General features: G+C 43.3%; 1 protein-coding gene across 1 annotated transcript in view; it reads left to right on the forward strand.

The window, feature by feature from the left end:
- MIEF1 (mitochondrial elongation factor 1) overlaps positions 1-6,133 on the forward strand; it is a 49,370-nt gene extending 43,237 nt beyond the window's left edge. The window contains exon 4 of the mRNA XM_063940510.1: positions 2,516-6,133. Within this exon, the coding sequence (XP_063796580.1) occupies positions 2,516-3,328 (813 nt within the window). The 3' untranslated portion in view covers positions 3,329-6,133. The remainder of the gene's footprint in view (positions 1-2,515) is intronic.
- Positions 6,134-16,331: the final 10,198 nt, after the last annotated feature.

Raw genomic sequence — 16,331 nt, forward strand, 5'->3', positions numbered from 1 at the left:
AAAAGCAGTCTTGCTCCTAGCCTTAGCATTGGCAAGGAGGTTCTCAGAATTAGGGGCCCTGTCATGTAAAAGTACTTTCCTTGTGTTTCATGAAGACAGGGCGGATCTCCATACAAAGGCAGAGTTTTTCCTAAGGTGGTTTCAGGTTTCCACATAAATCAACCGATTGTGGTTCCCTTTTTCCAAGGATTACCCGATGGGGACATGTCTTTGGATGTGGCCAGAGCGTTACGGTTGTATGTTCAGACTATGGTTTCTGCTAGGAAATCAGACGCTTTGTTCGTACTGTATCATGGCCCCAAGAAGGGTTGGCCGGCTTCAAAGCAAACTTTGGCCAGGTGGATACGGCTAACCATCAAATATCTCGTTTGTGGTAAGAGTGTGTCGTTTCGAGTAGGTGCCTATACCACCAGATCAGTGAGAGCTTCGTGGGCTGCAGCTAGAGGAGCTTCCACTACCCAACTTTGCAGAGCTGCCACATGGTCGTCAGCACACACGTTTACAAAGTTGATACATTTGTATCTAGGGATGCAAATTTTGGACGTTTGGTCCTTCAGGCTTCGGATCGCACTCCCACCCACGGGGGGTATCTTTGGGACGTCCCTAGCAGTCTAAGATCTCCAGTGTCCCCTAGAATTGTTAGGTTTATAATTCTTAGTTGCTGTTTGACATGTTGGTACGGTTGGTTCCTGCCCGTATTGTGTTAAGTTTTCATGTTTTCTCTTCTCTGTCAATTTTCCAAATTGGAGGGATTAGGGGGCATGAAGGGGAAGGAGCCAGCTGTGCATAATTTTTTTTTTATATATTGTGCTACCACCAGTTTGCATCCTTCACGCCCCAGTTGTCTAAGATCTCCAGTATCCCAGAGTGGATTCAGAGAAATGGATTTATCGGTAAGTACCAAAATCCTCTTATTACTTCTCAGCACCTATTGATTCCAGTCCCAAAATTATTTACAAATCCTGGGGTTTGGGATTACTGGGCTACTAATAATAATAATAATAATAATAATATCTGTCTTATATTTTATGTTCAATTGTTGCTATTATGCAGAACCAGACAACAGTCCGCCAAGTCCACAAATAAAATTCCACAATGGTACTGCTGCACTTTGAAGTGCAATCTAAAATGTTTGTGTTATTTTTTTCTTCTGCACACCTTTAATATTATTAGTATATATATATATATATATATATATATATATATATATATATATATATATATATATATATGGGTATATTCAATTGAAGTCGGATCCATTCTGACATTCATGTGTCGGAATGGATCCGACTTGGGCTATTCAATGACATCTCAATTCGACTTTTAAAAGAAGACGGGGGAGAGCAGCGCATAGCAGCGTAGCCGGAGCATGTGTCACAGCCGCCGCTCACAGCAGCGTCCACCCGGCTCCAGCAAGCGAGGTCTCGCTTGCTGGAGCTGGGTGGACGCTGCTGTGAGCGGCGGCTGTGACATCCCCCGGCTAGGCCGCTATGCCACTGCTGTAGCGCTGCTCTCCCTCATCTGCCCGTGGCTCACCCTCGTAATCCCTCTTCCCCCCCCCCCCCTCCTCCCGTCTGCTCCTCTACCCCGTCTCTGCTCCCGCATCTCAATTCGACTTTTCTGCAAGTTTTTATACAAGGGAATGGCAATGCAAAGGCTGCCTCAGTCCCTAGCAATGTTGGTGTGATTTTGTTTAGTTTGTATTTGTACAACTCCAGTCCTGGACTACTGTCCGGACAAGTCCTTCTGTTGAAAGTGCTGCTGCAAGCCTGCAACAGCAAGGAATCCAAATACAGCTGTCCCCATGAGCCCCACAGTGAGTACCACTCTGACTCTATCTATTTCCTCTCCCTACTGCTACTATCTGCTCTCAGCCTCTCTCCTTTTCTTAGTACTACTGTCCCCAGCAGATTCCAGTGACCATCTCTCTCTGTAGCTAGCCAGCTAAGAAGACACAGCAGGAGGAAGTGGCCTGCTTTATACACTACTATGCATGACACGCTTCTTTTCCACCAGCTGAAGTTCATCCTCGCCCCCTTTAATAAGTGACAGCGACAGCAGGGCAGCAAGTAAGGTGGTCAACATGGAATTCGGGTACAGGAAAAAGTCTGGAATTGGATTCCACTATAGTACCCCACTCATCAGTGTTTTGCTCTATTTGCAAGCAAGCCTGTGAAGAATGAATAATGCAAAACAGGACATTTTCCTCCGTGCTGTCAAAACCCCCAATTAATGGCAAATTTTGAACCAACATTGGAATATCATTTTACTCACATAATATTGTGAGCTATAGCAAAAATAGATGTTTACTATGCAGTGGGCAGACAGTACCCATAGCTGCTTTGTTTCAAATGAACAACTTGTAAAATATGTCTTGGTGTTTGTTAAATCAATGTGATATACTGCAAATATTTAATTAGAAGAAAACAACTTTAGGGAGAAATAGTTTATGGTCTGTCTGTCTTGTCATATTGGTGTTTCATTTGTACTGAGTTTTTCTTTTCAATAATTTCAGGTTGTGAGAGCAGATCACATTCAGCTAATGGTACCTCTCGCTGTGGACATTAATTTATGGTCATGTGTCCCCGGGGAAGAAACAATCCTTAATCTGCCAGGATTCTGCCTTCTGCGTAGAGAGAATATTGAATACTTTCCTCGTGGGACCAGTTATTGGGATCGCTGTGTGGTAGGAGGTTACCTTTGTCCCAAGGCTGTGGTAGCCACTTTTGAGAAAGTTGTTGCAGGTTCAATCAATTGGCCAGCCATTGGCAGCATGTTAGGCTACGTGATTCGTCCAGTGGTGCCATCAGAAAGCCTCATCTTGGAGGTTCAGTATGAGGAGGATCGGAGGCTCTTCATTGACTTTCTTCCATTGGTTGCACTTGGGGAGCGTGCAGCAGTCGCCAAAGCTCATAGACTACCGCGTTATGGAAACATGTGGCGGTTAAGCCAGCGCGTGGCAGAAACCGCTGCCTTGATAGGACGGGATCAGCAGGATTCAGGGTGTCGTTGCCTCTGCCTGAAAATCCTGAAGGCCATCTGTCGATACAATCTGACACTCTCACACCTCACAGCCTCCCACCTGACCAATATACTGCTTCACATTTGTGAAAAGGAGGAGGATTGGTCACAGGAGGCATTAGCAGACCGGTTCTTGCAAGCCCTCAAAGAGACTATAGGTCACCTAGAGAAAGGGGAACTACCCTCTGCATTGGACCCCAAAATTAATTTATTTTCAGAGCTCACACCTGATGAGGTGGATGAAATGGGATATGTTCTTTACTGCTCCTTATCAGAGCCAGATATACTTTTGAGGACTGGGGAATGAAGCTTGATATGAGGATGGCATGTGAAGGTTACAGTGGCATAATATCTATACTCTCTGGGTGGCCTGCAGTGTAATCCAGCCAACAAAGTACAGTTCTGCCAAAATTCTTCTGTATTTTATTTTGTGTATTATATTGGATCTAGCAACCTTTATCTTTCCTTTCAATTTCTTGATGGGCATTTTCTGGAAAGCAGTATATTTTGTTGAGCTTAACGTTCCAAAACATTATTCAGATTGAGTCTTTATGATTAAATATGACGTATAAAAAATATTTCCAGTATTTTGATTGTGAGAAATACAACCGGGAACATTTATATGGTTGGAGGAAAGAAAACATTGAAGCAAACTGAGTTACATGATAACTCCATAATCATGACTGAGATTTCCCATACATAATTTTTTATTTTTTTTTACTCCAAATTTTCTCTACCTAGCATTCAGAAATGTCCCACAAGGACATGATGGCAGCGACGTGAAGGGCAAATTTCTTTCTAATCAAAGTAACGGGGCATAGGTGTTAGTGGAGGAACAGATGGTGCGGTCAGGATTGTCATCCGTTATTGGTATCCTGTTTCAGCATCAAGTTACCCAGAATTCAATGTAGGGGACAGAGACCTCTCTCTACATTTCACCAGCTATATATAGCCATTGTAGTCTCTCCACACTGCGTAGGGTTGATGGTTTACAGAAGCAGTCATTTTTTTGTTGTTGGTCCTTTAACATCTAAATAAAGTTTGCATACACCTGTGTATCTATTCCTTCACTTTATTGATTGGTTTTTAGTGCTTACTAATTTTTTCTTCATCACCAAAGCTCAACTTTGCCCTTTTCTTGGACACATTTTAATGTCAAATTAAATTATTTTTTTTAAATTAGAACCCATGTGTATCTGATTCAGTAGGAGTGATTTACATCAAAGTGCAATCCCTAATAGGGACATAGTGTACCAGACCACCTTAATGTCATTATACAGCAGCATGATGACCAGACTAACCCTAAACATTAGGCATCATATAACCCTTCACAAGGCAAAGCCAGTAAAATATATAATGTGCCGTAGCTGATTTAAATCACATGCTGAGACAGTGTCTTACATTAGGAGCATTGTAACTGATGCTGGTAATGTAATACTCGGGGTATATCAGCAGCTGGTAGATATGACTCACCATCTCCTACTTCTGCGTGTGTCATTACATGCGTACAGTCACCAAAACATTAACTGCCCACACACGTTTCAAGCTGGCAGGAGGAAGGCTATCACGGCTCTTTTCTTCCAGAATTAAAGCTGCATTGTAAATAGTGGTTGACTAGTGTGTCAGTCTCCTAATGCACCTTTGTGGATAACACCCCTTATTGAGTCTCATCAGCAGTTAGTTAGGGCAGCCAATATATAATTGTAAGGGATATTGCCAGAATTAGGTTTCATTTTGTATGCATTTCCTAGGTCTCTTGCCCTGTTTCTATGTTCTAGTAGCATGGTAAGTACTGTACCTGAATGGATTGTGTTGTAATGCCAGTTTATCACTAGCTGGTGAAACAGGGTAGAGGTGCAGTTCAGCAAGGTGTTTACGTATTACCTCACTGCTCATTGAGACAGTCTGTGTTCAGGCTAAATGAAATATTCTGATCCATGGTTATCAGACATTCTTTACCTACTCTTTACACTGTATCATCTATACAAAGATTACTGTTAACCAGATGCTAGAAAAACCATCCCATGTCTATTATTTAATCCTAGAATATTATTTTGTTAATCTGTGATATGTGGTGCTGGATAGTCATGAATTTTACACTGTACATTTAATACCTACTTTGGGCCACTAACCATTCTTATTATGTATCTACCAAAATGAATTCCACATTGTGTATTCTGCACTGTTATAAATGAAGGACAAGGAAATAATCAATGGTATGGGGAACTTCATTTGAGTATGTTAGCCTTTCACTACCAGAGCACAGTTGCCCGGTCCTTTACCAGCTGCCAATGGAATACCCCTGAAATCCATCATTTAATCAGTCACTAAGTGCGTAAACAACAAACATTTACTGTAAGAAAGGCAGACTTCAAATATGTTCTATGTTTCTAATTGCGGTATGCCGTTATTAAGCCATATATGACTTAGCACAATAATGCATATGCTTGTGAGTTATTTTAAGCATTAAGTGGAACCATCTCTTACTATTTCAGGCACTAATTTTAAGGCTGATGTAGTATTCATGAGTCTCTCTTGCTTCAGTGACATCACTATCATTATTAGGTAATGAATCTACTTTAAGACCATTTACAATGGTCAAGATTACATTTCTGCTACCTGCCTGAATTTTCTATTCATACCATAATGCCTTTATATTTCCAAGTCCATTTTCTGAAGTCTCTGGTTTCTGGAGTTTTAGTGAAAGATGAAATTCAGTGACCTGTTTTTTTTTTTTTTTTTATATATACTGCCTGTTCTTCCATTGCCGTAACTGGAGTTGCAGGCCAAAGCTGGCTTCCTCTTAAGATAGTGACATTACACCAATGCTGCACTTACTTGTAATAGTCCATATTTGTCGAAGCAAGGATACTGTTGTGAAAACTTGTGTAATTAATTCCTTTGAAGTGTCATATTTGTAAAAATGATTATGCAATCCTTTTAGTGACGGAAACGTATGTAACATATCACAATGTGTTGTTGCTCCCATTTGTGTTTTACCAGGTATCTTGAAATTTCAGTGGTTTGAAAGGCTGTAACTTGCATGTTTTTATTTTATTTTTTCAAGTGTGTTTAAAAAAGGGATATAACAATAAAGGTCAATGATTACAAATGCTAGTTGTGTTTTTTGTAAGTGAAACACTTTAGAAATGAATCTGGTCACAGTTACTGCCCCCTTGGTGGCAGTGGTATATGGTAACAGATCAGTTTGTAGTGGAGATGGTAGTCTAGCATTCTGGTGCAGCCAAACAAACAAATAAATCCTAATCCTGTCTGCCAATAATTAACATAGCATTTATTTTTGTGTTGCTGTACTTAGTGATACCTAGAATCCATTCCTCACACAGAACAGAAGCAACCATATTCCTTTGTGCTTTATTATTCTAAGCAGGTATAAGAAATCATACATAGAAACAGCACATGGATAAACGAGGTTGGTAGAGAAGGTGCAGCCAAAAGAGGCAAGGTAGAGAGGACTTACAATCATGCTTACAATCATACAGTACTTTATAATACCCCTTTTACACCAAACAAATATCTTGGACTTTTGCCAGGGCAATCTGAGTAAATGTTTTGTGTAAAAGGGTCTCTGAATAATAACCCAGGTCCAGTTACCCTGGAATCTGACCCTGGTAGCTACCAGGAAGGACACGGGTGATACAGGTCATGCTGAAAGCCTATGGAGAGCCTGCTCACTGGCACTTGGAGATGATGTCATGTCCAAGAGCCAGCAGAGGGAAGACCTGCTATTTGTCTGGGTCCAGCCTTGGTTTCAAACCCCTGTGACATGGCTAGATATTGTGTTCAATTACCTGGGTCGTACCTTGATTTTTGGTGGTAAATAGGTTTTATAAATGGTTTTAAAAATTTGCTACTGCTGTCTCTAGCTACAGTATCAAGTTTGCATTAAAAAAAAATGCATGCGTTTTCGCATATAACAGGTTTTCAATCCATAGTATTGGTTCCCGGAAAACTGATAGGCTGCATTTCATGAATAATCATTAAGCCAAGAAAATGTATACATACACTGTGTTAAGATGATAAGCTAGTTTCAAATGTGAATGTTATCTAAGGTGTAGGGGTACAGCAATATACTCTTGGGGTTGATGTTTTTTTACTAAAGATTGACCTTTTAAATCCAGCCCACAAAGCCGCAGAGAATCACTGGCTTTGGGGGCTGGATTTAAAAGGACAATGGTAATATATGCAAAACATGCCTGGTTTTGTGATATTATTACACTTTCACATCCAGCAATCAGTAGAAAATATATCCCAGAAACATTGGCCCTCATTCCGAGTTGTTCGCTCGCTAGCTGCTTTTAGCAGCATTGCAAACGCTAGGCCGCCGCCCTCTGGGAGTGTATCTTAGTTTAGCAGAATAGCGAACGAAAGTTTAGCAGAATTGCTACTAAATACTTTCTTGCAGTTTCTGAGTAGCTCCAGACCTACTCCTAGATTGCGATCAGCTCAGTCAGTTTAGTTCCTGGTTTGACGTCACAAACACGCCCTGCGTTCGGCCAGCCTCTCCCCCGTTTCTCCAGACACTCCCGCGTTTTCCCCTGACACGCCTGCATTTTTTAGCACACTCCTTGAAAATGCTCAGTTATCACCCAGAAATGCCCCTTTCCTGTCAATCACTCACCGATCAGCAGTGCGACTGAAAAGCACCGCAGGATCAACAGCAAAACTGCTAAGTTTTTAGTTAAATAACTAAGCGCATGCACGCTGCGTACCATGCGCATGCGCATTTAGCAACAAATCGCAGCATAGCGAAAATCGGCAACGAGCGAACAACTCGGAATAACCACCCTTGTCTTTAGATTAATGTAGTTATGTGTTGTCTTTGTTCTTAACACCAGAGGGTGCAACAGCATCAAATACTTTTTCCTTGTAAAGGATGGTACATTGTAGCTATCAGGGTACAGCTTATTATTCTATAATGATACGCTATAACTGCAAAAGAAAAAAGCTAAAGGTCCATCAATCTATACATACGTTAATAATTAGATTTCTATTTTAAAATTGTGTTTCTTTTTTATAAATGCAGTGTTAACATTTATCTATACAGAGACAGACCTGCAGCATTGGGATCCGGTCTCTAGGTCGACCACTAATGGTCGACAGTAACTAGGTCGACAGGGTCTCGAAGACGACATGTTCTGGGTTGACAGGTCAAAAGGTCGACATGATTTTTTCACAATTGTTCTTTTTTTTTTTACCTTTTTCATACTTCACGATCCACGCGGATTACGATTGGGAATAGTAACGTGTGCCGAGCGCAGCGAGGCACCTTGCCCGAAGCTTGCTTGCCATGCGAGGGGACACGTTGCACTAATTGGGGTTCCCGGTCACTGTACGGAGAAAACGACACCAAAAAAACACACACATGTCGACCTAGAGACCCTGTCGACCTTGCATACCACACCCGCAGCATTCCCAAAAGAGAGGCGTCTGTGCCACCTCTAATTTAAATGAAACAAGAAAAATCAGCTTGTGCCAACCTATATCTGCAAATATTTAGGTCAAGTGTGTACAATTGAAAAGACATTTATTTGTTACACAAATATAGAATAACTTGATAAGTGTTATGATAACATAAGTAACAAGCTAGCACATTAAAATCGTTCTAAAAGCAAAGCATAAATCCCAAATTTATATACTTAAAACAGTGTTGCAATCAATGTTGCTCATAAGATCGTAGCTGTTAATATGTATCACCTGAAGCCAGGGTCTGACTGGCCCACTGGAGCAGAGGACCCCCCGGTGGGCCTCGCTGCCCAAGGGCCCAAACCCTTCTCTAGGGTTCAGGTTCCAGACTGTTCACTTCAGTTATACATTATACATATGTTATATTCTACTGAACAGGACTATGGTGTAGTCACTACAGTGCATAGCTGTTATTAGTCTGGTACATTATCATACATACAGAATAGATGGATATAAAAGGGCCCAGCCCATGTACTCTTTAATGGCTAGCCAAGGATATGTAGCGTCTGGCCACACCCCTAAGCATGGGTTCTCACCACAGCATTCTCCCGGTGGGCCCTTCATGAACCGTTGTTCAGTCTCTATCCTTTTTAAAAGCTTTTAAGGTACGTCTATTATCGGTTTTGTGTTTGAATGGCTTGTAATACCAAAAAGTCAATCAGTTTACATAAGCATATACTGGAGGGTATTCCTCCAACTGTCCATTTAAGTCCTATACCCACTGATAGTTTAATAATAATTTTTCTTGCTATAACTGCAAAAGACACTAGGGTCCAATTGTAATAGCCTGCGACTTGTGGTTAATGATCAAAATTTCAACAATGTAGCCTCATGTTTTAAAGCTCCAATTTCTCCGGCAGGGTCCACAGGTTATCCACAGGATAACATTGGGGTATGATGACGCGACAGCAGATTTGCAACAAACGGTCAAAGCTTTCGGCCTCCCAGCATGCAACAGGCCCGTCCATATATCCCCGCCTCCTGGCTCAGGCAAATCAGTTTTTTTGTTTGGTGCGGCAGGAGCCGGACCATGGTCAATGGGCTGCTGGTTTTTAGCAGCCAGAAGCTTTTTTTTATTTTAGTTTTATAGTCTTTCTATTTTTTGAGAAATCTTTCTAAAAAGCATCTTATACGTACCTTTGAAAGAGTCGCTCCAACAACTCCCTGCCGGGTCGCGACAACACTTACCCATGAGTACAGTGTTGTTTTGGTGGGCGTCTGTGTCTGATGTACTAGCAAGTCCAGCAGACATTACCAGGCTGTGGTCGGAGCATGGGGAGAAGGTAAGGCATCGGTTCCACTTAGAGGGGGGAACACAGACACAGCCGCACTGTTTTGGGAAGAGACTACCAAACAGTCACTGACGAGGCTGCCACCTAGGGTGCACCAGCACTAGGCCTTAGGGATCAAAGGCTCCAGGTGTAGTATGTCAGCAGTGGGGAGTCAAACGCTCCCTTGGTCATCCTTCACCCGGTTCATGACCAGTTTCCTCCGCATGACGAGTTTCCTGTCATGAACTGAATTCCCGCTTCCGTCTGAGACGCTGTGTGTATATAAAAGGCCCCAGTCGCATTCACAAGCTGTATTCCCAGCAGGTGATAATCAAGGTACCCCTCCTGCAACAGGGAACGGGGTATTATTCCACACTGTTGTGGTACCGAAGCCGGACGGCTCGGTGAGACCGATTCTAAATCTAAAATCTTTGAACACTTACATACAGAGGTTCAAATTCAAGATTGAGTCACTCAGAGCAGTGATTGCGAACCTGGAAGAAGGGGACTACATGATGTCTCGGGACATCAAGGATGCTTACCTTCATGTCAAAATTTACCCTTCTCATCAAGGGTACCTCAGGTTTATGGTACAGAACTGTCACTATCAGTTCAGACGCTGCCGTATGGATGGTCCACGGCACCCCGGGTCTTTACCAAGGTAATGGCCGAAATGATGATATTCCTTCGAAGGAAGGGAATTTTAGTTATCCCTTACTTGGACGATTCCCTTATAAGGGTAAGATCCAGGGAACAGTTGGAGGTCGGTGTAGCACTATCTCAGGTAGTGTTGCGGCAGCACGATTGGATTCTCAATATTCCAAAATCGCAGCTGGTTCCGACGACTTGTCTTCTGTTCCTAGGGATGATCCTGGACACAGTCCAGAAAAAGGTGTTTCTCCCGGAGGAGAAAGCCAGGGAGTTATCCGAGCTAGTCAGGAACCTCCTAAAACCGAGCCAAGTCTCAGTGCATCAATGCACAAGGGTTCTGGGTAAAATGGTGGCTTCCTATGAAGCAATCCCATTCGGCAGATTCCTCGCAAGAACTTTCCAGTGGGACCTGCTGGACAAATGGTCCGGGTCGCATCTTCAGATGCATCAGCGGATAACACTGTCACCAAGGACAAGGGTGTCCCTCCTGTGGTGGTTGCAGAGTGCTCATCTTCTAGAGGGCCGCAGATTCGGCATTCAGGACTGGGTCCTGGTGACCACGGATGCCAGCCTGCGAGGCTGGGGAGCAGTCACACAGGGAAGGAATATCCAGGGCTTATGGTCAAGCCTGGAGACATCACTTCACATAAATATCCTGAAGCTAAGGGCCATTTACAATGCTCTAAGCTTAGCAAGACCTCTGCTTCAAGGTCAGCCGGTGTTGATCCAGTCGGACAACATCACGGCAGTCACCCACGTAAACAGACAGGGTGGTACAAGAAGCAGGAGGGCAATGGCAGAAGCTGCAAGGATTCTTCGCTGGGCGGAAAATCATGTGATAGCACTGTCAGCAGTATTCATTCCGGGAGTGGACAACTGGGAAGCAGACTTCCTCAGCACGACCTCCACCCGGGAGAGTGGGGACTTCACCCAGAAGTCTTCCACATGATTATAAACCGTTGGGAAAAACTCGACAGGTATTGCGCCAGGTCAAGGGACCCTCAGGCAATAGCTGTAGACGCTCTGGTAACACCGTGGGTGTACCAGTCAGTGTATGTGTTCCCTCCTCTGCCTCTCATACCCAAGGTACTGAGATTGATAAGATGGAGAGGAGTAAGCACTATATATCGTGGCTCCGGATTGGCCAAGAAGGACTTGGTAACCGGAACTTCAAGAGATGCTCACGGAGGATCCGTGGCCTCTACCTCTAAGAAGGGACCTGCTCCAGCAAGGACCCTGTCTGTTCCAAGACTTACCGCGGCTGCGTTTGACGGCATGGCGGTTGAACGCCGGATCCTGAAGGAAAAAAGGCATTCCGGAAGAAGTCATCCCTATCCTGATCAAAGCCAGGAAGGATGTAACCGCAAAACATTATCACCGCATTTGGCGAAAATATGTTGCGTGGTGCGAGGCCAGTAAGGCCCGACGGAGGAAATTCAACTGGGTCGATTCCTACATTTCCTGCAAACAGGAGTGTCTATGGGCCTGAAATTGGGGTCCATTAAGGTTCAAATTTCGGCCCTGTCAATTTTCTTCCAAAAAGAACTAGCTTCAGTCCCTGAAGTTCAGACGTTTGTAAAAGGGGTACTGCATATACAGCCTCCTTTTGTGCCTCCAGTGGCACTTTGGGATCTCAATGTAGTTTTTGGGTTCCAAAAGTCACATTGGTTTGAACCACTTAAATCTGTGGAGTTAAAATATCTCACATGGAAAGTGGTCATGCTGTTGGCCCTGGCCTGGGCCAGGCGCGTGTCAGAATTGGCGGCTTTATCCTGTAAAAGCCCTTATCTGATTTTCCATTCGGACAGGGCGGAATTGAGGACTCGTCCTCAGTTTCTCCCTAAGGTGGTTTCAGCGTTTCACCTGAACCAACCTATTGTGGTGCCTGCGGCTACTAGGGACTTGGAGGACTCCAAGTTGCTAGATGTTGTCAGGGCCCTGAAAATATATGTTTCCAGGACGGCTGGAGTCAGGAAAACTGACTCGCTGTTTATCCTGTATGCACCCAACAAGCTGGGTGCTCCTGCTTCTAAGCAGACTATTGCTCGTTGGATTTGTAGTACAATTCAGCTTGCACATTCTGTGGCAGGCCTGCCACAGCCAAAAATCTGTAAATGCCCACTCCACAAGGAAGGTGGGCTCATCTTGGGCGGCTGCCCGAGGGGTCTCGGCTTTACAACTTTGCCGAGCAGCTACTTGGTCAGGAGCAAATACGTTTGTAAAATTCTACAAAATTGATACCCTGGCTGAGGAGGACCTGGAGTTCTCTCATTTGGTGCTGCAGAGTCATCCGCACTCTCCCGCCCGTTTGGGAGCTTTGGTATAATCCCCATGGTCCTTACGGAGTCCCCAGCATCCACTTAGGACGTTAGAGAAAATAAGAATTTACTTACCGATAATTCTATTTCTCGTAGTCCGTAGTGGATGCTGGGCGCCCATCCCAAGTGCGGATTGTCTGCAATACTGGTACATAGTTATTGTTACCAAAAAATCGGGTTATTGCTGTAGTGAGCCATCTTTTCTAGAGGCTCCTCTGTTATCATGCTGTTAACTGGGTTCAGATCACAAGTTGTACGGTGTGATTGGTGTGGCTGGTATGAGTCTTACCCGGGATTCAAGATCCTTCCTTATTGTGTACGCTCGTCCGGGCACAGTATCCTAACTGAGGCTTGGAGGAGGGTCATAGGGGGAGGAGCCAGTGCACACCAGATAGTCCTAAAGCTTTCTTTAGATGTGCCCAGTCTCCTGCGGAGCCGCTATTCCCCATGGTCCTTACGGAGTCCCCAGCATCCACTACGGACTACGAGAAATAGAATTATCGGTAAGTAAATTCTTATTTTATATATATATATATATATATATATATATATATATATATATATATATATATTCAGAAAGGGCACTCAAACATATTATATAAAAAAAAATCTTGTATTTATTTTCACCCAGATCGGGCACTTCAAAGGATATTAATAGGTGGCTCCATTTAAAACATTTGTTTGCTTTTAAGTGATGTATAAACAGCCAGGCAACCAGTGTGCCTATTTATCCAGCTTGAAATATGATCCTAATAAAAACATGTTACTTATCCATCTGTCGAATTCGGTCAGCAACCGTTAAAGATCAATCCATCTAGTCATCACCACCCATATGCTCAGGAGCCATTAGAGAACGCCTCTGCCCAAACCCGGCTTTATACTATGCCATCGCATAACAGGTGTGTTATGCTGTTGCCTCTAGCCAGCCGGCGTGCGTGTCACCACTCTGCGCATGCGCCCGCCCTTGCATTACACTCCCGGCGTGCAGGAAACGCAGTGCGTTCCACAGGCGTCCGCACTTTCGGGCTCTGCGTTCCACCGGTGCGTGTCACTTCCTGCGACGAATCCCAACCATATACAGTGTTTACGGCCATTGCCGCGGTAACCAGGTGCAATGAAAATATAGGTCACAACCCACACAACACTGCCTCTTAGGACACTGCAGCGCAAGGCCATTAATATCACTTCAACTCAACTTTGCACCTATGGGGGCACTGCTTAGGGGTGATCGCCACGACTCGGCTAGGATATATCGGCATACAACAATGAAACACCTGTATATTTCAACTCAACCCATCCTGATTAACAGCATAGGGTCAGGCATAGACATTCGCATATAGCTCCCAAATATTCCTCTGGGTGCCCTTAAACAATGCTATATACGTTAAATGATGTGCCATATAGGCAAATCATTTCAAGCTGCATACATAGACCCGAGTCACCCAACGATCCCATATATAGGAAAAAATAACAAATCATACATATATATATATATATATATATATATATATATAAGCTAGTAAAGGATAATATTTCATTGAGTCCAAAAGGCTTCACGGACTGTAATGCATGGATCCACCAGGCTTCCTTTTGGAGTAAAATACGACCACGATTTCCTCCCCTTGGGGATTCCGATACTCCATCAATAATTTTGTAGCGTATTGACGACATGCTGTGTTGCAGATCCTTAAAGTGGCGAGCTACCGGCTGGTCAGAACCCCATCCCTCCAAAGCCGCACGGATACTAGATCGATGTAATGCTATTCTTTCTTTAAATTGACGAATAGTCTTGCCAATATATAGCAACCTATAGCATTTGATATAATATATCACGTATCGGCTCGTGCAAGTATAAGGTCGCTTGATCCTAAACTCCTTTCCTGAGCGCGGATGATGGAAAACAGCACCTGGTTCCAAACTGCTGCATGTGGTGCACCCAAGACATTTAAAATTGCCCGGCTCCCACAAAGAAGCCTGACACTTTTAAAAATAAAGTGGATCTATACAAATTCGGTCGTAGGTTAAGACTGAAGGAACATTTTGGAGAGAGTCCCCCGTTACCGACACAGGACATTCCCCTGCACAAACCTTCTACCTTTGATCCAGTATCCTCAAATAACAACATAAAGTGCTTCGTTAATCACATGAATAATGTGTTTGAAGAACCTCAGTTGAATCATGCTTCTAAAATCAATAATTTGTCCACGGAAGAACGCGCAGCCTTGAAAAATCTAGCTGGTTATAAAGACATCATAATCCGTTCGGCGGATAAGGGCGGAGGTATAGTGGTCCAGGATGTGGTGTCTTATAAATCTGAAGTGTATAAACAGCTTGCTGATGAATCTACTTACCAAGAGTTACTCTCGGATCCAACGCCCACATTCAAAGCAGAAATTGATGACATCTTGACTAAAGCCGTGGAGGATAACATCATAGATTACAAGATGAAGGAAATATTAACACAGGACTGGCCAATCATTCCGGTCTTGTACACTATTCCAAAACTCCACAAAAACCCCGTGAATCCGCCAGGAAGACCTATAATAGCGGCAAGAGAATCCCTTTTCTATAATATTTCCAAGTATTTGGATTTTTTTCTACAGCCGGTTGTACAAGATCATAAGGTTTGTCTGAAAGACACTACGGCCTTCTTGTTACAATTGGAGAAGCTGTCGCCACTACCAGAGAACTACCTGATGTGTACCATAGACGTGATCAGCTTATATACCAATATCCCCCATCAAAGAGGTATTGAAGCCATCAGACGGTGTATCACAGGAAGTCACAAATACAAAGGTCGAGACATCAACTATTTTATTCAGTTACTGGAATTAACTTTAACACGCAACTATTTTATTTTTGATGGTAGATTCTATCGGCAAAGCTCGGGATGCGCGATGGGGTCATGCGTGGCTCCGAGCTTCGCTAATATTTTCATGCGAGAAGTTGAAAATGAACTTTTTCTGACTAACCCTAATGTAGCGGGTAATATCAAAGCATACTTCCGCTACATAGATGATATCTTTGTATTATGGTCAGGATCGCAAGAGAGTTTCCAACAGACCATGCTTGACATCAACCTGTTGGATGACTCAATTAAATTCACATATTCTACCAGTTATGAAGAAATACACTATTTAGATGTGGCCGTCAAACAGGATCATCTCCATCACCTTCATACTTCCTTATTTGTCAAAGAAACGGACAGAAATACCACTTTACATGCAAGTAGTCATCATCCGCCGACCCTAAAATGGGGATTGCCATATTCCCAATATATTAGGATCAGGCGTATCTGCAGTGATCAAGTGGAGACCATTAAACAAATGGACATCATGACACGGAAATTTATTAGAAGAGGCTACAAACTGAAATATTTAAGGGAAGCTAAAAATAGGGCCCTAATGCAAGATCGAACAAGTTTATTACATAAATCTCAAACAACAAGAAACCCGGACTTCATAGTTTGGCCACAAGATTTCTCTACCTCCAGTATGGGGACCATGCAGAAGGCCAAACAAATTTGGCCCATTATCACTCATGATAAACAATTACAGTCCTTTAAAGGAACGAAGATTTTGCC

The sequence above is a fragment of the Pseudophryne corroboree genome, chromosome 9, assembly GCF_028390025.1.
Source record: "Pseudophryne corroboree isolate aPseCor3 chromosome 9, aPseCor3.hap2, whole genome shotgun sequence".
Classification (NCBI taxonomy): domain Eukaryota; kingdom Metazoa; phylum Chordata; class Amphibia; order Anura; family Myobatrachidae; genus Pseudophryne; species Pseudophryne corroboree.